We start from the raw sequence: 23,598 nt of genomic DNA on the forward strand, positions 1-23,598 counted from the left end.
TCAACTCCCTTCTTTCCAATCAGGGGGAAAGGAAGCTTAAATCACCCACTGATGGGTTTATTACCAAACCCGCAAGGCGATAAGGACCTGAGACCAGCCCCTTGCACTTAAAATGGGGCATAAATCTCAGCTCCGCAGTCTGTTTTGAAACTAGCAGGGGGCTGGGAGGTGGGGAGGTGCTTTTGTTGACAGAGCTTCCCTCCCCCACCCCACCCAAAAAGGGGGAAGGGAGCCAAATGGCAGCACTGCCTGATCCCAATCCAGTGCTTTAGCCTCTGTCTGCCTTTCTCAGCCTGCCCTCAGCTGGTCCTCATCTACCTACCTTCTTAAGAACATAAGAAGAGCCCTGTAGGATCAAGTCAATAGCCCACCTAGTCTAGCATCCTGTGCTCCCAGTGGGAAACCTGCAAGCGTGACCCAAACACAAGAGCGCTCTGCAGTTTCCAGCACCAGAGTCCAGTCCAGTGCAGTCCAGGTGGCTGTCAGGTTCCTCCTTCTTGGTCTCAGGGTTGTCCTTGTAGAACTCAACAGGGAGGAGGAGAACGGGGACCAAACTAGCATTAGTTGGCTCTGTCTGTCATTGGCTCCGGTGCCAGTTACTGTTAGGTCTCCCTGCCTTGCCCCCTACCAGTCTCAGCGGACAGCAGCCCCCACTGTTCAGAACCTTCCTAGAAATTCAGGAGATATCATTCTGCCAACCCCATAGAAAGGTAATGTGCCAAGTTCTAGTCCAGGCATGGGTGATTAGGGGGCTCTCTAAGCCGGAAAAGGATGTGCAAAAAGTACCGCCCTATTCTGCCTTGTTCAGACCACACCCAGTATACTGTGTCTAGTTTTGGGCACCACAATTTAAGAATGATATTGCAAGCTGGAACATGGGCAGAGGAGGGCAACCAAGATGATCACTGTCTGGAAACCATGCCTTATGCTTGAGAGAGCTGGGTATGTTTAGCCTGGGAAAGAGGAGACTGAGAGGAGATATGATAGTTATCTTCAAATATCTAAAGGGCTGTCCCATGGAAAAGCAAGCAAGCTTCTGCTCTGGAGGGAAGGACCCAAACAAATAGCTTCAGGTTACAAGAAAGAAGATTCCGACTAAGCATCAGGAAGAACTTTCTGACAAGAAAGGCAATGTTTACAGTCATTACTCCACCTACTTTTGCTTCTGGCCCCTCCCATCGGTGGCATATGGCCCCTGGAAAGCTGGCCAGAACAGAATGTGGCCCTCTGCTGCACAGCAACAGAAAACAAACAAATCTTCTCTGCCATCTTTGCCAAAGCTGCTACTATTTCTCCTCTTAAGCTTTCCTTTTCCAGGCTGGATATAAACTTCATGAAGCCCTTTAGACACTTGAGAAACACTAGATATAAAACAAGCAGAAAGTGCCCAACTTTGCTTGGAAACTCAGAGAGAGAGAGAGAAAGGTTTTTAATTTCATTTTTTAAAAATGCTGTTGGGTAAACAATAATATACAACCCTGCCCAATCTGGTAATAGCAGGGCAGTTTTTAAAAGCAAGCCTGCCATTTGGATCCACAGTGGTGCTTGATTGTATACAAACAGAGGCAAAAGCCTGCTCTCTCCAGCTCTAGGAACCGCTAGGCCAAATTCGGTCACTGTACCTTTAAGAGGCATTTGAATGCAGAGCAAACAGGCAAACAAACAACTTTCCAAAATATATAGTAGCAGTCTAGATAGAAGGTGGATAGATAATGATATGGTATCATCATCATCAGGTTGCTGACCACAGAGGGCTGATGGGGACCAGGTGCAAGAAGCAAAATGGGGGAAAAAGACCTTGAGCAAAACCAGCCAAGCCAAGAATATTTTGAGAGTTGGAAGCAAAGAGAAAACAGAGCAAAAACCGGACAGCTTTGTGACACTCTTCTCTTCACCTGAGGTGGTGAGAGACGTAGGATTAATCAACACTTTTTAAGTGACAGGCAAACTGAAGGTGCAGTGAGTAATCTGGGTTGATGCTGGATTTAACATTGTGCTTTTAATATAAAAAAATCATAATATTCTGCAACGCACGCAGTATAATTATATTATGCTTGAAACAGCCCAGCCACTGAAACAAGAATAGCTCCCAATATTTTTCCATCAGTCAGATTTGGAAGAGAAGCCTTTAAAAAGGGAATATGAGATCTGCAGCAGAACTGCAAACAAATCATCTCTTGCAGGAAAAAGCTCTCTTCTCCCTCTGCAGAAATAGAGGAGGAAATATATTTAGCTAAACGTGACGTGCACTAGGATCAGATCCAACAACAAGCAGGTGATCTCCTGAATGTACAAAACAGCAACACGCTTCCATGGGTGTTTAGAGAGACTTATTCAGTCCAAGAGCATCAAATGTATCTCAAAGTTCTTTCTCCAGGGAAAAAGGTCAACACAGCGAAAGAAAAGTCATGGGATGTATAGCTTCTGTCTGAAGATGCAAGAACCCTGTTCAAAATGCATTGGAAGCCTTTTTTGACTGAATAAACCTGAATATATAGTTTTGCCTCAACCAGAGAGATCAGTGATACCCTGCTAGAGACCAAGGAAGCTGTTTATCCTATTGTCCATCTAGCTCAGTGTCGTCTGCTTGACTGGTAGCATCTCTTCCCCATCACCAGCTATCTAGACAAGACCATTAAAAAAACACAGAGAGACTGAACCTGGGACCTGCATGCAAAGCAGCTGCTCTACCACCGAGCTATTTCACTTCCTGTGGTCCCCAATTGCACTTCTCATGGTCTCCAATTACAGGCATGCACTTCCCATGGTCTCAGATTACAGCCACTCATTAAACAAGGGCTATGAAGTTGGGAACGTATCGTTTCAAGTTGGCTTGAGCCCCAGAGTCCCCAGAGGGATCACTGTGCAGTGAAAGCAGCAATCCCTCGTGCTGTTCTGGCTTCTGGGATAGCTGCGCAGCCTGCATTCGCTCCATAAGACGCACACACATTTCCCCTTACTTTTTAGGAGGGGAAAAGTGAGTCTTATAGAGCAAAAAATACAGTATCCCCTTCCTGACCTACCTCTCTCCACCTGGTTCCATCACTTTACAAGGGGGGGGGGCAGATTTGCATGCCTGTCGATACAATAATACGTCATTGGTTTTTTAAAAAACATGCTAAATAGCAGAGCTAGAGATATGAAACACAGGCAATTAGCCCCTTCATCCATTATTATCCTATAATTAATTCTGCAAAGTCCCCAGCAGAAGATGCAGTAAAGGCCACATGCTTACATGTTCTTGACTATCACTGGGCTGCACCTTGGAGTGACATCATGTCCAGATGTTGGGAATTAGGGCCAATTCAGAAGGGGACCAGGGTGCTTTGATGGAGAGCAGGGTGAGGCGTTGCCGGGGTAAGTATCCAGTCCACAAAGGCACCACCCTCATTGCATAAGCAGCAGGATTCTCAGAGAGAACGAGAGAAAGGTCTCTTCAAAGCCGTATCATCCCCAATCATAAAATGCACCAAATCCAATTTGGAGACCATCGATTTTTTTATGTAACTATTTCAGAGCCCCAAGACCTGGAGAAGGGAATATTGATCAGCTAAAGAGTCAGATCTTGGCAAACAGCACTCCAAGACCAAGCCTGACAAATTGAAGATGATAATTAAAAATTGAAACACCATGGCAATGTGGACTTTTTCTACTATTTCTAGAGACCTTCAGCCAAAGACCTATCAGCTCAGCTTAAAAAAAAGGGGGGTAGGCAAAAGTCTCCCCCAGTTCTACCACCTCTCCTGGCTCTCTGTCCCCCTGGGTTGCAGACTCCAAAGTGGAGTTAAAGAAATGCAGGCCTGGGGGCTGAATGCTAGGGCTATGCATCCCCCAACCCCTGATCAGGTTTGGGGCCTGATCCAACCCAGGACTCTCCAGTGCCTACCAACCCGGGTCCAGGTTCTGAACCAAAGGAGATGCCTTGCCCAGTATTTAACTGTGCAATAAACATGAAATCAGAAGGAGAGGGGCAAGATGCACAGAGGCTACAGGTCGGAGCCAAACAGTACAAATTGAAAGCTTTTGCAGATGATTTAGTATTGACGTTACAAGAGCCAGAATCTAGTAGTAAAAGAGTATTAGAATTGATTCAGGAATTTGGTCATGTGGCAGGATTTAAGTTGAACAAGTTAAAAACTAAGGTGCTTGAGAAAAATTTAACACCGATTGAGAAAGAGAGGTTTCAGAAGGAGACAGGTTTAACATTGGTTAAGAAAGTAAAATACCTGGGGGTTAATATGACCGCTAAGAACTTAAACCTATTTAAAGACAATTATGAGAAATGTTGGTCAGAAGTGAAAAAGGACCTAGAGATACGGTCAAACTTGAAGCTTTCCTTGTTAGGTCGAATTGCTGTTATAAAGATGAATGTATGGCCAAGAATGTTATTTTTGTTTCAATCATTGCAAATCTTGGACAAAATGGACTGTTTCAAGAAGTGGCAGAGAGACATTTCTAGATTTGTCTGGCAGGGCAAGAAGCCCAGAATAAAATTTAAAATATTAACTTATGCAAAGGACAGAGGTGGATTTGCCCTGCCAGACCTTAAACTTTATTATGAATCAGCAGCATTCTGCTGGCTGAAAGAATGGCTGCTTCTTGAGAACACAGACATTTTGGATTTTTTGGGTGGCATGCATATTTGTGGTATGACAAGGTTAAAGCACATAAAGCATTTAAAAACCATATTGTTAGGAAAGAATTGTTAAATGTCTGGATAAGATATAAGGACTTACTTGAAAATAAAACCCCAAGGTGGTTGTCACCGATGGAAGCAAAGGCTCAGAAAAAGCTCAATATGGAGGCCAAATGGCCGAAATATCGGGAAATTTTGGAACAAGAAGGAGACAAATTGAAACTGCAGAGTTTTGAGAAATTAAAAGATAAAGTGCGAGACTGGCTTCATTATTATCAGATAATGGAGGCATACAATCTGGACAAGAAAATTACTTCCAGCTAGAAAAATCAAAATTAGAAACAGAACTGTTAGAACCTAAAACTAAGATTTTGTCAGAGATGTATAACTTGCTGTTGAAATGGAATACTCATGATGAAACGGTGAAATCTGCTATGATTTAATGGGCACAAGATGTTGGACATAACATTATGTTTGCTGACTGGGAACAGTTGTGGACTACAGGTATGAAATTTACGACATGTAATGCCCTAAGAGTGAATATTATGAAAATGATATACAGGTGGTACATGACACCAGTCAAGCTTGCAAAAATCTATCATTTGCCCGATAATAAATGTTGGAAATGTAAAGAAAACGAAGGTACATTCTTTCACCTTTGGTGGACATGCCCAAAGATTAAGGCTTTCTGGGAAATGATATCTAATGAACTGAAAAAGGTATTTAAATATACCTTTCTAAAGAAACCAGAGGCCTTCCTGCTGGGCATAGTCGGCCAATTGGTGCCAAAGAAGGATTGAACTTTCTTTATGTATGCCACAATAGCAGCAAGAATACTTATCGCAAAGTACTGGAAGACACAAGATCTACCCACCTTGGAAGAATGGCAGATGAAGTTGATGGACTATATGGAACTGGCAGAAATGACTGGCAGAATCCGAGACCAGGGAGAAGAGTTGGTGGAAGAAGATTGGAAAAAGTTTAAAGACTATTTACAGAAATATTGTAAAATTAATGAATGTTAGAATGATGTTGGATAGAAACTAAGTGGTTTCTAGCTGTAATGTTATAAGGGAATACGAAAAAATGGACTATTAATAGGTAAAACTCTAATGTTACAATACTTTAAGATTGAAGATTAGGATAAACAAAGAGGGGAGGGATTTGCTGAACTAACAAACTGAATTGGAATACAGAAAAGGGAGGCGTGAGGAGGTCCGGGAAATAAGCAAATGAAAGATAAGTGATTGAAAGACTGAATTGTTTTTAACTATTTTTATTTTGTATTTTGTATTTTTCTTTTTTTTGTAATATTTTGAAAACCTTAATAAATATCTTTTTTAAAAAAAAAAAAAGATGCACAGAGGCTACCTGCAAGCATTATCTTCTTGTCCTTGCCTCTCCTTGCTGCCTGGGTCACCCTGTGTGGACCCAATTTGTGCTGCAGCGATCTGGGGCTGCCTCCTGGATGGAGCACAGTGTGTGTGTATATACAAATATAAAGGAACACAGGAAGCCGATTTATACCAAGTCAGAGCATTGGTCCCTCGATCTCAGTATCGTTTGACTGGCAGTGGCTCTCCAGGATTTCAGACAGGTTCTTGCCCAGTCCTAGCTGTGTGTGGCGAGGGCAGAACCTGGGACCTTCCACATGCAAGGCAGATGTTCCACCACTGAGCTACAGCCCTTTCCCTTAGAACCCTCCTAATTTTGTGTGCTAAAATATCGCTGATGGAAGTTAGCATTCAGTGCTTCACCCACTTTTCCCTCTGGCTAAGCATAACTTAGACTACAGGTAAAGGTAAAGGGACTCCTGACTGTTAAGTCTAGTCATGGCCGACTCTGGGGCTGCGGCGCTCATCTCGCTTTATTGGCTGAGGGAGCCGGCGTACAGCTTCCGGGTCATGTGGCCAGCATGACTAAGCTGCTTCTGGCAAACCAGAGCAGCGCATGGAAACGCCGTTTACCTTCCCGCCGGAGCAGTACCTATTTATCTACTTGCACTTTGACGTGCTTTCGAACTGCTAGGTTGGCAGGAGCAGGGACCGAGCAACGGGAGCTCACCCCGTCGCGGGGATTCGAACCGCCGACCTTCTCATCGGCAAGTCCTAGGCTCTGTGGTTTAACCCACAGCGCCACCCGCGTCCCTCAGACTACAGGTATAAGGGACAAAAAGTGGCCTTGCAGGCTTCTCTACATGGCTCTCAGAGCTCTCCCCAGGCCACAAGCTACCTGAACTACCCCTCTCACAGGCCTAAGGCATAAGGAAGAGCAGTGCATAAGTCAGGTTGCAGGGCACAGGTTCAACAGGTATGTCAGAGCTAGGAGAGAATGTGATACCCTCCAACATTTCTCCAATGAAAATAGAGATGTCCCACTCCATCATCATCATCATCATCATCATTATTATTATTATTATTATTATTATTATTATTATTATCATCACCATCATCATCCCACCCATCTGACTGAGTTGCCCCAGACTGGATCCAAACACATCTACAAAGCGTTTCAGGAAAACGAGTTGTAAATCTCAAAATGGGAAATCACGTTGTCGAAAGATGGAACTACACAGCGCCATCTGGTGTCACAGTATTATAATGTGTATAAAACATGGCTTCCATCCTATCCAAAAACATAACAAAACATTAAAAACTTCCCCATACAGGGCTGCCTTTGGGTATCTTCTAAAGGTTGTATAGTTACTTATCTCCTTGACATCTGGTGGGAGGGTGTTCCACAGGATGTGTGCAACTACTCAGAAGGTCCTCTGCCTGTGTGAGTGAAGATGTTGATCCAACAAGCAACACCCATCCTGAATATTCATTTTGAAGTGCAAGGGGCAGGCAGCTCTTTTCACAAGCCAGCGGCCTCTCCTTTGAATCATCTGTCTTTGAAAGGCTTGTTCACACTGCCACTGATGTCATGCGTCCTCAGATCAGGATCAGACTTATTCTTGCTCAGGATCAGACTTATTCAAAGTCACCTCCCTAGGAGGGAGGGATTGCTCCCTGGTAGGAGGCGGAGCAGGAGTCAGCTTCACTGCATGTGGTTTTAGGTTTGGGACACCCAAGGGTGGGGTGCTCTTCTGACAGCCTGATCAGCCCCTTCCCGGGATCTGAACCTCCACCCCCAAGCCTCAGGGTCCAGGGGTCCTGATCTGCCCTCCAGCGACATGCCAGGACCTGACCCCAGGGTCAGCCAGCTCCAACTCTCTGATCGCCTCCCAGCCCCCTTCCAAATCCAGCCAACTTCTCCAAGACATCTCCACAGGACTCATGGCTCCCAAAAGGAAATGCAGCCCTCTGGCTGAAAAGCAGTCCCCACCCCTGGTGTCGGTAAAAGAACAGTCACACAACCCATCCAGCTTAGGTTTAGGGAATAGTCCTGTAAAGTCTGATAGAACAGTCATGTGCCCGTGTGTAAATGGTCTGTGAGATTAACCAGCAATGCCTTAAACAGCACAGGATCGCAATACTGCCTCTCCTCATTTGAACCTACCCAGACCCTGTGATCATCAATTGAGGGCCATCTTCATGAGCTTTCTCCACAAGAGGTCTGGAGAGTGGTAACATGAGAACGGGACTTTTCTGCAGTGGCTCCCAGTTTGTGGAATGCACTCCCCAGGGAGGCTCGCCTGGTGCCTTCATTGTACACCTTTAGGCAAAAAAAAAATTCTCTTCAACCAGGCCTTTGGCTGATAAAACAATCTATGACTATTTAAACGTATTTGTGGGAGGGGGTTTATTGGGATTTTTTTTGTTTTGTTATTACGTTGTGTATTTTGTGTTTTCATTTTGCATTTTTATGTTGCAAACCGCCCTGTGATCTTCGGATGAAGGGCAGTAAGTAAATTTATAAATAAAATAAACAAACAAACAAACCTCATTGTCAATGTGCAACACACACTCCATTTTTCTGGCACTCCCTAGCAACAGTTTCCACTAGAGCAGAATTCCTGGTCCATATATGCTCATCCATGGGGCACTGCTACAAACCGTTTTGCCCCTCTGCAGGCTCGGGAATCTCCCACCAGGTCTACCCCACTGCTGCAACAAGCCTCTTCCGAAACCAGTTGGAAAGCTAGTGAGCAAACAGACTCCATTAAAACATCACCACCACCTGGCATGGCAACCAGAGTGCTGGTTTTCCAGAGCCCCAAGGGAATAGCCAAACAGAAAAGCAGCAGGAAAATGTCCTTTTTGTTGAGCTAAATCTGCAGCACAAAACCATTTTGAAAGTACATTTCCATAAGCATAGCTGCTCAGAGATGTACACCCACAAGCTATCTTCACCATGGTAGCTACCCACACCAGAGAAGACGGGGATGTCAGAGAAAAGATTGCTATAATGAGCTGGCAGGTGGTATGCGTGTGTGTAGTATAGCTTGAAATGAAGTGGATCTGTTTGCTTTCAAACTGGGGAACTCAGCAAAGGTATGGAAGTGAACTGGGTTTGCCCATTCATTGACAGCTTAGCCTACCTCACAGGGTGGCTGTGAGGACAAAGAGGCATGGTCCTTGTTTGTAGCTCTGTTCTCCTTGGAAAAAAGTCTCTCTGTCTCAGATACTGTTTTATTTTATTTGTTTATTACATTGCTAGCTCACCTTTCCTCCAAGGTGTCATATTAGTTTCTCTCTCTCTCTCTCTCTCTCTCTCTCTCTCTCTCACACACACACACACACACACACACACACTTTATCCTCACAACAACCCTGAGAGGTAGGTCAGGCTGAGGGTGAGTCACTGGCCCAAGGTCACCCAGTGAGCTTCATGGCAGAGTGGGGATTTGAACCCTGGTGTCCTAGGTCCTACTCTGACCACCACACCACACTGTTAGAGGGAGAACACAGAGTCCCTTTCTTCAAGGACAACAGAGATGCACCCAGGGGCTGCCCTTCTCCATCCTCACAACCACCTTGTGAGGTCTGCTAGCTCAGACCCAAAGCTCCTTCTGGCCAGGTATCCTGCTTTTCACAACAGCCAAATCAAAGCCCGCTTGGGGCTATCCTTGGCAGTCTCCTCTCTGAGACCCCCTGGTAGCAACAAGCAGTCACCATGCATTGGTCGGCACGTATCATGGCCACAAACTGAGAACTTTCAGTGTCATTGTTCTCTAGAAGCAGCACCTCAGAGGAGGAGTCTGCCCACTCCCAAGTAGGGCAACCCACCTCAGATTATGTACTAGAATTCAGGGACAAGCAGCTGCCCTTAAGTCTCCATGCACCTTGATTTCCATCCCTCAACCAGGCCAACACTGCTCCAACATTCACCCCTGGGAAGAAGCCAGCAACTGAAGCTCAAGATCCCAGGCCCTTTATAATACAGCACTTGAAGCATGACGGAGACATTTCCAGGAAGTTCTCCTGGACAACGCTAAACTCCTGACAATCTCTCCAAACGGATTTTGAGGCGTTAGGTCTCTTCTCATTGCTTATGATCACTAGCCATGGTCCAAAACTCACACCAAGAACCTCTGGGCCAAAACCTTCAGGGTCCTGAACCAGCACTCCTCCAAATCAGGACCTCCTAACTGCCTTACTTGGTGTCCTCTCAGCTGAGCAGCCAACTACCTAGGACAGCAACATCCCTGATGGGTCAGGACCCTAGAACAGCCTCTCAAACTTGGGTTCCCTAGATGCTGTTGGACTACAACTCCCATCATTCCTAGCCACCACAGCCAGTGGTCAGGGATTATGGGAGCTGTAGTTCAAGAACATCTGGGGACCCAAGGTTGAGAAAGGCTGGTCTAGAGCAATGCTATTTTTGAGGAACTGTGGGGGGTTAAAATTGTACTAGCTCACAGACGAAGACATTCAGCGTTCATGTGGGAAGAGGCAGACTCAGAAGGGTCACCCATTTACAGTAGATGATGCCAGGGCACTGAACTTTGGCAACATGCCAACTCCTGGCCTGAACCAACTAGATGCCTCCTGGGAATAATACCTTTGTCATTTGCTCACAGCCTCAGTAAAGACCAACAATGGGGACCTCGGGACCTCCAGACCAGCTCCCTTCGTCTCTGAAATCTGGAAGGCTTCCCCAACCCAGAGGCTGACCTCCACTTCATACATTTGCCTCGTTTTCCTTTCAACTCTTGGGACAAAATAGTTTGATGCCCCCTAAGACTTTGTGGGGAAATTGAGTCCTTGTGTGTGTTTCCCTGCTTCAGTCTTCTTGCAATCCCCTCCCTTCTCCCATCATCCCCAGTCACATCTATTTGGTTGGCCTGTGTCTCAACAAGGACCAGGCTACTATGGGTTTTGTTTCACTACGTTTCCCAGCAAGAGCTGATAAAACACCAGCCCAAGCACTCCACTGGGAGGAAGAAAAATGTAATTTGCGACTCGGGACCTGTGAATTTGCCAGGAGGATTTGTGATTAGAAAAAGTTTCCCCATGTGACGCTCTCATTCTCACTCATTCACTCTTTTCACACACAGGGAGATACATGGTTGGTTTTGTCAGATAAGCAGAAATTGATATTTTTTATAAGCTGGGGGATGAAAATGGGAAGAAATTGCTGAAAGTTCCTTTTCCCAGAAGTAGGAAATCTGACCTCTTCCTTTGAGGAAGGGCCATAGCTCAGGGGTAAGAGCTTCTGTCCTGCATGCAGAACATCCCAGGTTCAATCCCAGTTTGGGCTGGGAAAGACTCACTGGCTGAATTCCTGAAGAGCTACTGCCAGTTAGTATTTCCTTGTGGATCAAAACTGGGTCACTGTCTTATCACACAATTATGGTTAACCCAGTAAATTTTGCTAGGTAAGTTCATCTAAAATTGTTGGCAGAGGGGAGGAACATGCTGAACTAGTTTCAAGCACATACTAAGCCATAGATGAAAAAATGGATTACCAGCAAATGGTGTAAATCTATATCCCCATCTGCCCATAAAGAGAGTGCAACTGACAAGGCTGTTGAAAGTGCTAGACTTTATTGCCTTTGTACAGATCTGGCAAGGCTGACAGGATACAGAGGTTTTCCTGGTCACCATTTGCAGATTTCTTTAACATCATGCAGTATCATCATAGCTTTCTTCTACAATACCAACAAGCACTTGTCAACAAGAGGCTTCGTATCTCTAAAAGTTAGCTGCAGTCAAGTCCCATTGATTTCAAATGTTAGTTCACACGTGATTCTTCTGATGACCTGCATGTGTGAAGGAATGGTCACAGTTAGCATGTTCACCGACACATTGCGTTGGATCCAAGTTAAGTCAGGCCCCATCTGCACTATACACATTAAAGCAGTAATGTACTGCTTTAAACAGTCGTGGGGAAGAATCCTGTGAACTGCAGCTCGTCAAGGGTCCTGACAGTAGTTAAAGAAGGTAAAGGGACACCTGACCATTAGGTCCAGTCGTGACCGACTCGGGGTTGCGGCGCTCACCTCGCTTTATTGGCCGAGGGAGCCGGCGTACAGCTTCCGGGTCATGTGGCCAGCATGACTAAGCCTCTTCTGGCGAACCAGAGCAGTGCACGGAAATGCCATTTACCTTCCCGCCGGAGCGGTACCTATTTATCTACTTGCACTTTTGATGTACTTTCAAACTGCTAGGTTGGCAGGAGCAGGGACCAAGCAATGGGAGCTCACCACATCGTGGGGATTTGAACCACCAACCTTCTAGCAAGTCCTAGGCTCTGTGATTTAACCCACAGCGCCACCGGCGCCCTCTGACAGTAGTTAGGAGACCCCTATTCACCTCACAGAGTTGCAATTCCCAGTCATTGACAGTGGCAGACTTTGGCAATCTTCGGTAATATGGCGCCCTGAGCAAAGCCAAAATTTGGCACCCCAAAAGTGGATCTTCTCCATTATGGATCTTCTCAATTTTGTGCCCCCTCAACTCGGTGCCCTGTACTGAGGAACCACCTGCACTGCCCTAAATCCAGCAACAGTCCTTGGGAAGAGGGATTGATCACTGAGCACTGTAGCTCTTTGAAGGCAACCAGGGCTTCCTAACTACACTCCAAACCCTTAACAAACCACAGATCTCAGCATTCTTTGGGGGAAGCCATGATTAACATTTCCTGTTGGTTCCACTGCATCCTAACTAAGCTGAACTTAGTATTTACGTGAGAAGAGGTTTAGTGCACATATTTAGATGTCAGTCAGGAAGTGTGCAGTAAGCAATGTGTGTACACGTGTGAGCACTCTGCACGTACATCCTGTGAACATATGTAAACCAATCATTGCTGTGACTCATGTGGGCTGGATTGTGCTCTCAGCCACTCTGCTTTAGCAATACATAGCTTCTGGAACCGCAAACAGGTACCACTTGCTTCTTAAAGAAAGAAAAATCTTCAGTGACCACGATGGCTAGATGCTTCCTTCAATTCAACAATGTTTGATCCATTCCAAAACAGAAGGAAACCACTGAAGAGGGGAAGAGATTACTTAGGTTTGTCCAGGAGGCATGTGCACAAAAACTGGTGCAACACTTTCAGAACAAGCAAGCATGGATCTGTGCCTTTACTGAGGAGTCTGACAGGAGGCATGCAGCTTGCTAATAGAAAGCCTGCAGGTTTCTTTAAAAAGAGGGGCAGAGAGTCCCAAACTCAGTGTGAAGCAACACAGAAATAAATCACAGTCGCACCAAGATCCGAAGGGGAGGAAAAAGATGAGGCAAGACTCAGTCTCCTCAAAAGGCTGCCAGCTAAGTTCGGCTCTCCCATCTTTTCTTTAGTGTCAGCTGTGTGTTTTTTTAACAATGCTGTTTAGGAAGCCGAGAAGCCCATTAGGCCTCAAACAACTTGATTGTGTTCAAGGAAGGCAGAAGGATGGCTCTCTCGCCACCCAACTTGGCTTCCGAGATTTTCGTCACGTTAAAGAGATGGGGGGGGGGGACTGTCAACATAGATCAGCAAACGTTTCGCCTCAGTAATTCTTTACAGGGAAAAAAGCAGCAACAACCACCTCCCGGCCAGCGCACTCTGCTCAGGAAGGCGACGCAATTCCACAGAGATATTAGGAAAGCAGGCTGAAAAGGCAAGGAATTGGGTGGGGGAAGATATACCCAGTATCAGGCACAAAACACAGCCTCTTGATCAACTTTGTCCTTTGCCACAGAAAAAGGAGAGGAGGAGAGAGAAGAGGGGAAGCAGCATTCATTAACTTTTTCTTACAAATGCTTCGATCCAGAGTTACTGCACTGGAGAGAGAGAGTACAAAACTGAAGTAACAGGAAGGGGGGGTGCAATACTATAATATCCCCTAAATCCCTTAATTTAATAAGGGGGGTTCCAGTCTGAGGAGGTTTCCCACTGCATCTCTGATTGAGTTACCAGCTCTGTTTTCTTTTCCTTGATCACACGTATACAGTGATGCCTCGCAAGACGAAATTAATTCGTTCCGCGAATTTTTTCGTCTAGCGAATTTTTTCGTCTAGCGAAGCATGGTTTCCCATAGGAATGCATTGAAAATCAATTAATGTGTTCCTATGGTCAAAAAAAGTCCAAACAAAGCCAAATTTGGTACAACAAGAGTTTATTAAGTGCTCTTTAAAGTCACACATACTGTAAAGAGCATTTCAAAATTCAAACCCAGAATTTTTTTAAAAAAACAGCAGAGTGGCCCAATGGTCACAGAAAATCATAAAAATGCAGAAAAAAACCCACAAGCTTCCAGATTCTTGCAAACCCCTCCCCAACTGTTCCCCCAGCCACCCAGCACACAGAAATTCAAATCCAGAATTTTTTAAAAAAAACAGCAGAGTGGCCCAATGGTCACAGAAAATCATAAAAATGCAGAAAAAAACACACAAGCTTCCAGATTCTTGCAAACCCCTTCCCAACACCAAGTCCTTGAATTCCAAACACCCCAACCCAAAATCCAAAACCCCCCAAAAAAAGTTTTAATAGCTTAACTTACCAAATGGCTGCAAAAGAAGTTTTGGAAAAGCTTCAAAAATCACCAAAGTCTTTAAAAACCTCAAAAAAAGGTTACTATGTACACTGCGTTCTATGAGTTGCTCCTCAAAGTCAAGTCGCAACTGTATTAACGGTGTTAAGAAAAAGGAAACAAACTTGCAAGACGTTTTCGTCTTGCAAAGCAAGCCCATAGGGAAATTCGTCTTGCGAAGCAGCTCAAAAACGGAAAACCCTTTCGTCTAGCGAGTTTTCCGTCTTGCGAGGCATTCGTCTTGCGGGGCACCACTGTATTTTATTTATTGTAATTAAAAGAATTCACATGCATCTCAAAGTGACTTGCAAACCTTTGAAGTATAGTGGTACCTTGGGTTACTTACGCTTCAGGTTACATACACTTCAGGTTAACCCAGAAATAGTACCTCCAGTTAAGAACTTTGCTTCAGGATGAGAACAGAAATCGTGCTCCGGTGGCGCGGCGGCAGCTGGAGGCCCCATTAGCTAAAGTGGTCTTCAGGTTAAGAACAGTTTCAGATTAAGAACGGACCTCCAGAACGAATTACCGTATTTTTTGCACCATAACACTCACTTTTTTCCTCCTAAAAAGTAAGGGGAAATGTCTGTGCGTGTTATGGAGGGAATGCCTATGGGTGGCATGCCTACGGATTTTCCTCCTCTAAAAACTATGTGCGTGTTATGGTCGGGTGCGTGTTATAGAGCGAAAAATACGGTAAATACTTAACCTGAGGTACCACTGTACACATTTTATTTTCAAACACAGATGGAAACGCTGGGAAACAAAAACCTTGGAGCAGTGGTTCTCACACTTTTTTCCTTGGGCCACACTTTCAGAATAAATATTTGCTCGCGCCACACTGAATATTTTATTGATAAGAAATACATTGGGACACAAAAAGAAGCAACTCCTAGGAGTGCTTGATTTATAACATAGAACATAACTACTTTGTAATATGATCACAGGACATCCAGAAAGTTTTTTTTAAAAAAATGAAGCTACATAAGACCAAGAATCATTCCAAAAATATAATTATGAATGAGCCCCTTACCTATGTACCTTAAGTCTGTATACAAACTCAATGAGAGGCATGAGCTTGCTTTTGCCAGGTAATCTCCTTTATTTTAGGTCTAATTTGAGACAAACTCTCATCTCCTCATCAACACAAAGAATCCTTTCCCTTTTCTGACCTTTTGTATTTGTCAGAGTTTAAAATCCCTGTTCACAACAATATGTGGTGGAGAACTGTAGATGACCAGGCAATGCTCTTGAAGAAAAGCACGGATACTGGTTCTGTCTGTATACCCAAAAGAAATTGTTTTGATCCTATACTACACTACCTTGAAATGTTTACATGTTTCCTTGGTGGTCCTTGAATCTTCCTGCCACACTTGCCCTGCCCTCCTGCCACGCCAGTGTAGCGCACCGCACCCTTTGAGAACCACTGCCTTAGAGCCATGCTCACAGGGCAAAGGCCTCACAACCATCTTCCCCCCAAAAGCTCAGGGTGACATCCATGGTTCTCCCACACTTACTCACATTGGCCCTGCAAGGTGAGCTTCGAAGAGAGAGTGGCCCAGCGCCAGGCAATGAGCTTCACACCTGTGTCCAGGTGGGAGCCTGGCTCTCCCTCCCGCATTCTTAACTGCTACCCCAAGTCAGAAGCACACCTGGAAGCAGCACACCTACAGGAGCCTCCTTTGAAGACCAGCTTCCTTATGTTTGTTTATTCAACAAAATCTATATATGCTTGATTGGTCTGACTCACTCTAAGGCAGCTTCCTATGTTCTCTGCCCAGGTGCTGATTACACAAAGATGTGCAAGGCATCACTACTTTTTTTGAGAGAGGAAAGGGCCGTAGCTCAGCTGCAGGGGCTTTCTGCATGCTAGGCAATCTCCAAGTTAGGAAGGAATCGTGTCTGCTGCCAGTCAGTGTGGACAGTACTGAACTAGATGAACCAAATGGCCTAACTCAAAAAAAGGCAGAGTCCAATGTTCCTATAGAGCAGGGTCCGGGGGCAGGCTTTCTCTCTGGTAGCTTCCCGCCAACAGAACTACCTCCCCTCTGAGGTGTGCCTCACGACAACTTTGCTTTTCTTCCACCAACCGGTGGAGATGGGCCTCTTTGTCCAGGATTTCATGGCGAATTGACACAGACACTCTCATTTTCCTACTCATATTGAAATACAGGCATACCTCGGGTTGAAGTAGCTTCAAGTTAAGCATTTTCGGGTTGTGCCCCACGGCAACCCGGAAGTAACGGAACGCATTACTTCCAGGTTTCACCACTCGTGCATGCACAGATGGTTAAAACGACATCACACGCAGGCGCAGAAGTGGAGAATCACGACCCACGCAGATGCAGGTTGCGTTCGCTTCAAGATGCGAACGGGGCTCTGGAATAGATCTCGTTCACATCCAGAGGTACCACTGTACTGCCCCTCAATGAGGCCAAACTTAGATTCACAAAATGTTTAGGGGTATGCGTACCCCTGCATCCCCCCAGAAAAAAGCACTGATATTTTGATCAAAATAAATGATAATAATAAAATGTCCAGTAGCACCTTAGAGACCAACTAAGGGAGATATTTTGATGTGTGTTTTGGGGTTGTTTGCTTTCCGTCCAGGAACCTTTGGGTAAAGAGTAGATTATGCAGAGAGGGAGAGAGGGAAAGAGAAGGGAGATGAACTTATCTGGAAGATGTTTCAGACACAGAGTGCCTTGTGGTTCCCAGAGATTTTGTGAACCTTTACAATAAATGCAATGGAAGTCCTCCTTCCATTGCCACAGGCTCGCTATCATCTTTGCCCTCAATGCATACACACACAAAATACTCACACGGCATCAAAGTCACAGGCATGCACACACATCCCCTCCCAAGGACCAAAACCACAATGATCAAAGCCTGCACACAAGCAACACTAAAAGCCATTCATCTCTCTTGGACCCCAGGATGAAAAGATACAAACAGGTGCAGCCCTGAAGCTACAGAAGAGCAAAACAAGGTTTCGCCTCCCTGGTGGGCAAGATCAATGGTCTATCAAGCTGAGAGTTTTCCAGGCTTCTGATAGTGGCTCAGTGTGGGCTGGGGGGTTCCTAAATTCTTTTTTTTAAAAAAGGATGTGCAATGCTTTTACACTCTCTCAGAATTTGGCTGCAAGAGGCAATAAGTCATTGCTCTCAGAGGTACCCGTTGCCCTATTTTTTGTTAACGACAAAGGTGTGCTTCTGTTGTAAGAACACTTCTCCAGAAGATAAAAGTGCCTTATACTAACTACTCTGACTAGCAGAAGCTCTCCATGGTGCCAGGCAGATGGCCTTCCCCGTCACCTGATATTCAAGCCTTTATTTTTTTAAAAAAAAATATTACATGACAGGGATTGAACCCGTGACCTTCTGCATGCAAAGCACATGCTCAGCCGTTGAGCTATCTGCCTGCTGCATCATGTAATGTTGTGGCAAAGCAGGGAGACAAGGACACACTAATCCCCAATTAAATCAAACCAATAATCCCAGATCCCTTGCAGACAACCAGCTTATTGAGCAATTGTTTGCATGTTTGCAGGGAGGTTAGGCAATGTCGCCTATTTATTGAACATTCATTTTGATTTGTTAGCAGGGAGGTTAGCTCGGTGTTGCATCAAGCTAAAGTTATCCCACACTGTTCCTTCACCGCTTCGTTTATTGCTAAAAAAGCTGTTGGGGAGCAGGTTCCAAACCAACTATGATTCTGGTTTCTGGAGCCTGATTTTGCCACACTGTGGCTGAATCCCACCAAAAGATAGCTGTAGTCTTCAAGCGCCCCTTGCGTAGACAAAGCCAGCGCAATTTCTATATCAAAATCCATGCAGCTCCAATCCTCTCTTTTAGAAATATCCTTCACTAATCAAATCAGGGTGTAAAAACTGTTGGTATCTGTTTGACTATACAAAGTAAAGGAAAAGCAATAATGATATGTCAATATCAGATTCCCTGAATTTCTTTTATTTTCTAATTTTCAGTTCAGTTCTTCACATTTTCTATGTCAGTTTGCAATCTCTTTTTCTTTCAAGTCCTCATTAAAAACTTGATTGATTAGTGCAAATTCATCCTAATATATGCATTTTTGTATGCAGATTTGTATACACATTTTTGCAAAGAAATTACCCCTAATAAATCCACATTTCCATTATTTTCAATAATATACACATTTATAGGCACACTTTTATGGATTTTGTACACATTACTTAGCTGGAGAAGTGTGCTGAAAAAGTCAGAGAAGGGTGAGTTTTTATTGTTTCAGAAAGTGCAAATTAAATTTTTCTTCTTCTAGACACAAACTAAATCAGATTTCTCCTCTATTCTTGCTTGAAAAGACCAAAACAAAACCCAAAAATAGCCTCCCTGCTCTGTAAAGAAACTCAGCAAAACGCAAAAACTCTCGGATGCCAAACTCAAATAACAGTCATTGCGTTGAAAGATCTCATTGTAAACTCCAGTCCTCTGGGAATCATCACCAACAACCTACTGAACACAGTGGTGAAACTGTGCATTACAACTGAGAGGGACTTAGAGACGCGTATACACAAGCAAACCTGAACCATCACTTTGTGGATGGAGGGGTTTGCAGAGAAAGAGTTGTGAACAGGGAATGCACACTTGTGCCCTGCCATTCCTGTTGGAAATTTGCAAGCCTAGAGAGGGCCCAGTTCAGAGAAAGCAGCAGCAGAGGTGGCCCACCATGCTGCCTTGGGGTAAAGAGAAAGGAGACAGTATATTTTCCTTGCTGGGAAGTCTTCATATTTCTTTACCCCGACCCCAGAGAAGTTCCCAGACAGCAGCGCATTCTAGCCATTCTGCAGCACAGTTCAGAGACCTTACACTTAGGATTGTGGGTTACTAATCTGAGCCTTTGGCTTAACCCATCCCCACACCAAGCAGACATCTGAGTCCAGTTGCAGCTTGGATGTGCATTTACTAAGAAGCCATCTCTGCTCCGATCCACAGGACACACAGCCAAGGAAATGGGCACAGGATTCCCGCTGTAACGGAACAGAAGCATTGAAAGAATAAACCTGCAGCTGCACTGTGGGCTGCAGCTCAGTGGTACAGCATCTAGGTCCCACATAGGGGTGGGAATGGCCCCTGCCTGAAACCCCAGAGTATTGTCCAGAACAAGACTGGACTGGATGGCCAATGGTCTGACTCCATATAAGGTAACTTCCTGTCATCAGAAAAAAACTTTTGGGCAGTAAGAACTGTTCAACCTTGGAAGGTGGTGGACCTTCATTGGAGGTCTTTAAGCAGAGGTTGGGTGGATCTCTCATAGATGCTTTAGTTGAGATTCCAGCATAGCAAGGGGTTGGACTAGAGGACCCTATGATTCTATGATTATTTCATATTCACCTCTGGTTGCTTCTCACTTCCTTCCTTTAAATTTGGATTGCAAAGCCAAGAGACTGTCATCGGCCTTTGGTTATGTCACCCCGAGTGGCTGGGGCAATCCAGCCAGATGGTTGGGGTACAAATAATAAAATTGTTGCTGCTGTTACTTTGTGAACATTCATGTTCATAATATCAGAGAATCACAGAACTGGAGAGTTGGGTATATCTACATGCACACATGCACAAATAAAGATGGATGGACGTGTGCCTCTGCAGACATTCTTCATGGGTAAGAAAAGGTAACACGTCTCCAAGACCTGCCAATAAGACTGCACTCCTGACTAGGAAACGAGTCCTACTGAACTCAACGGAGTTTACTTCTGAGTAAACATGTTTGGGATAAGGCTGTCAATCAGGCATGTAGACCCTTAAGGCCAGAGTCAGCTTGCATAGTTCAGGATATTGTCTCCCAGGGTCAGCTGTCCCCAGCTGCAAAATGGGAACAGGCATTGCAAATCAAGACCTGCAAGGGTTACTCCACTGAAACCAGGAGAGGTTTGCTTCTGAGCAAACAGGGTTACCAAGCGCCTTATAAAAAAATGTCACTGGAAAAGATGGTGAGCATCAAAAGAGTCTGACTATTCCTTCTTTGCCCTCACTCTATTCTCGGTGTGGTTTTTTCTTCTTCTTCTTTAATCAAATCAATGTGATTTCAAGGGGGAAATTTATAACAAGGTTGCCACCTTACACAGGAAGTCACCTAATGCCAAGTCAGAATCCTGGTCCATCTAGTTTAGCCTCGTCTACACTAGCTGGCAGCAGCTCTCCCCGGGGTTTTGGACAGGGTCTCTCACAGCCCTGTCTGGAGACTCCATTGACTGAACCTGGGACCTTCCATCATGCAAAGCCACAAACCCTAGACCAGAGCATTTCTCGAAACCCAGGCTCGAACCAGGAACCTTTAGATCTTCAGTCTAATCCTCTCCCAGCTGAGCTATTTTGGCGGATGACACCTTATCCCCTGCACTTTTAAGAGCAGCCTGTCAGGGAGGACAAAACTCTAGTCTGAAGCAGAAATCAGTGCACCTAGGCTAGCTTTATTTCCAAGAACAGTAGCCAGATGGGGAGAGCTTCACCTGTTGAATTTCGGCTTCGCCATGTACGGGGGAGGTGGGAGTGGCACCATTAATTGCCGGAGATATGAGATGATGCTAAGGCAGCAATTTTCACACGTGTGGGTGGGAAGGAAGAGACAGACAGACATGACAACTGGGGAGCTAGCTAAGCAGTGGCATAGCGTGGGGGGCAGGGGGGGCCGGCCGCACCGGGCGCAACATCTGGGGGTTAGGGTTAGGGGGCGCAAATCCACGGGTTAGGGGGCACAAATTACTTGCCTTGCCCTGGGTGCTGACAACCCACGCTACGCCACTGTAGCTAAGCATGGAAGCGATGGAGGTTCTACATTCACCTTTCCGCTCTGCCCACTGCAGAGCTTCTCATGGCCTCAGTCCACCATGTGTGATAGGGGGATAATAAAATTGACCCAACTTACAGGGGTTGTAAGCAAGATAAGCATCAACAACTAAGGCTCTTGCAATCTAGCTGAGATTTCTGCATCACTGGGGGCTGGACTAGATGACACCCAGGATCCCTTCCAACTCTACAATCCTAGCATTCTATTATAGTGGCATCGCATTCTGTAGAGAGCGGGGTGTATCCAAGGCTAGTCATACTAAATCCATAGAAATTAATGGACATGACTAACTTGGGTCCATTCATTTCACTGGGTCTACTGTGAGCAGAACTTAATTGGCTGGGGCCCCACTGTCTATTTCTGTATCACAAGGCTCTGACCTAGTCGCGACATTCAGACCTATCCTACGTGAGAGAAAAAGAGCGTCTTTAGCATGTGCAGAGTGCATGCCCTCCTCTCACCAAAGGCAGCCTATTATATACCCAAGGACTTAGTTTGCTGGTTTGTGGGGAGTTTTTGGCACGCATCTCGCCTTTAAAAAGAAAAACGCATACACATCGTCCAGTTCACTCCAAGGCATCATAAAATAGAACTTTGAAAGCCACACACAATTACTCCGGAAGGCAAAAAAAATACACTCCATATTTGCAAAAGTGCATTTTGCAGGTGGGGAGAAGATGAGTAATGACTCCAAAAGGCAGGCAGACACACAGGCACACACGCGCGCGCGCGCGCCCATCAACACACCCCTTTCTCTTGCGTTCAGCTTTGCCCGCAAATGGAAAAAAGACTTCTGGGAAAAAGGAATTTAAAAAGAACTTTCAGGTTAAGAGTCAAACTTTTTGCGTCTTACCTGCGCCGAGAAGTGCCCCGAGCGCCAACAGCAGGAAAAGGCCTTTGGAAAGCGTCGCTCCATGCCCAGGAGAAGTCATGGTGAGGGCTTCGAAAAGGCAGGCAAGCAGTTGAGAGAAAAAGCTGCGCGAAGGCAAAACTCCTCCCAAAAAAACCCCACCGCCACACACCGGCAGGTCTTCCTGGTTGCGGGGCGGGGTGGGGACCAATAAATATTTTATTTTATTTAAACCGCATTTCAGATTTGGGCTCTTTTTCAACCGGCAGGCATTTCTGGAGTCCGCCTTCCAACCTGCTTGCAGTCCATATAGTAATCCAAAAACTACCTGTGCTTTTTTTAAAAGGGGGGGGGGGAATGAGGGATTTGCTCAGCGGCTCCGAATCGAAGCCAAGAAAGCGATTCGAGAGAGCGCTTTCCCCCCTTCACTCCTCGCTAGAAGAAGAAAAGTGGGGGGGGGAGGAGACGTGGAAGGTGAAATTAAATCCCAAATGAAGCTTTCCCTTTAAAGAAATAAATAAAACCGTGAAAGCAGCAGCAGCAGCAAAAAGAGAGAGATAAAAATAGACTTCGATCTTTTGCTTCGAAGAATCGGGGTCCCGGTCAGGTGCGCTCCTCCGCTTGCACCCCTAAAATTCAAGCTGTGCCCCCTCCAGATCGCCTCCAAACATCTGGGGTTTCTTCTGCTGCCGCCGCCGCCGCCTCCTCTTCCTCCGCCCTCCCCACCCCTCCAAAAAAACACAACACCACCCGGGCAGAGCTTCTCCTTACGACTCCGGAGCAGCTCCTTCTCGGCTGCAGCAGCGGCGGCGGCGGCGATCCGGATTGCCAGGCGCGCCGGGTCTTTAGCGCAGCTCGGCGCCGGCTGCCTTGAGGGGACTTTGCCCGATGCAACTGGTCGGCTGGCTCCTCCATGCCTCTCCCATTTTCCACGCACAGGCGCCCCCACTCCACCCCCAATTCCTCACCCCCTTTAAAAATGCAATTAAATTAGATTTAGGGGGGTGGGAATAAATGCCGGGGAGAGGCGCTCACAGCTTGGCTGCTGACTGATTCAAACTCCTCTCTCTCTCTCTCTCTTTTTCTCTCTCTCCTAAAAAGCCAGAGATGAGTGGGATGGCATGGAAAGGGGGTGGAGGGAGGGGAAAGAGCTGCGATTGACAAACTATCTTAGCCAATCTCCTTGCCTGGGGGAGGACAGCCTGGAGGGATGGGGGGGGAGAGAGAGAGAGAGAGATGAAGGTTTCCCCTCCCCCCCCTTCCCTAAACCGGTCTCACATTTATTTTATTTTGTTTCGGGGGGGGCGCCTTTCTGGATGACAGAGATGAAAACAAAACGGAGTCGGAGAGGAAATCGCAGGCAGAGAAGGGCTGCCGCTCCGGGTTTGCTCT

The 23,598-nt window shown here is 45.7% G+C and overlaps 1 protein-coding gene across 2 annotated transcripts in view; it reads right to left on the reverse strand.

Moving 5' to 3' along the window:
* The window catches only part of TMEM132B (transmembrane protein 132B), a 375,194-nt gene extending 351,902 nt beyond the window's left edge, over positions 1 to 23,292 (reverse strand). Inside the window, exon 1 of one of the 2 annotated variants that reach the window (XM_083476418.1) lies at positions 22,210 to 23,292. In XM_083476418.1, coding sequence (XP_083332544.1) covers positions 22,210 to 22,288 — 79 coding nt within the window. In that variant the 5' untranslated portion in view covers positions 22,289 to 23,292. The remainder of the gene's footprint in view (positions 1 to 22,209) is intronic. The other variant, XM_083476419.1, reaches the window with a different exon arrangement.
* Positions 23,293 to 23,598: the final 306 nt, after the last annotated feature.

The sequence above is a fragment of the Podarcis liolepis genome, assembly GCF_965112155.1.
Source record: "Podarcis liolepis genome assembly, chromosome: 15".
Classification (NCBI taxonomy): domain Eukaryota; kingdom Metazoa; phylum Chordata; class Lepidosauria; order Squamata; family Lacertidae; genus Podarcis; species Podarcis liolepis.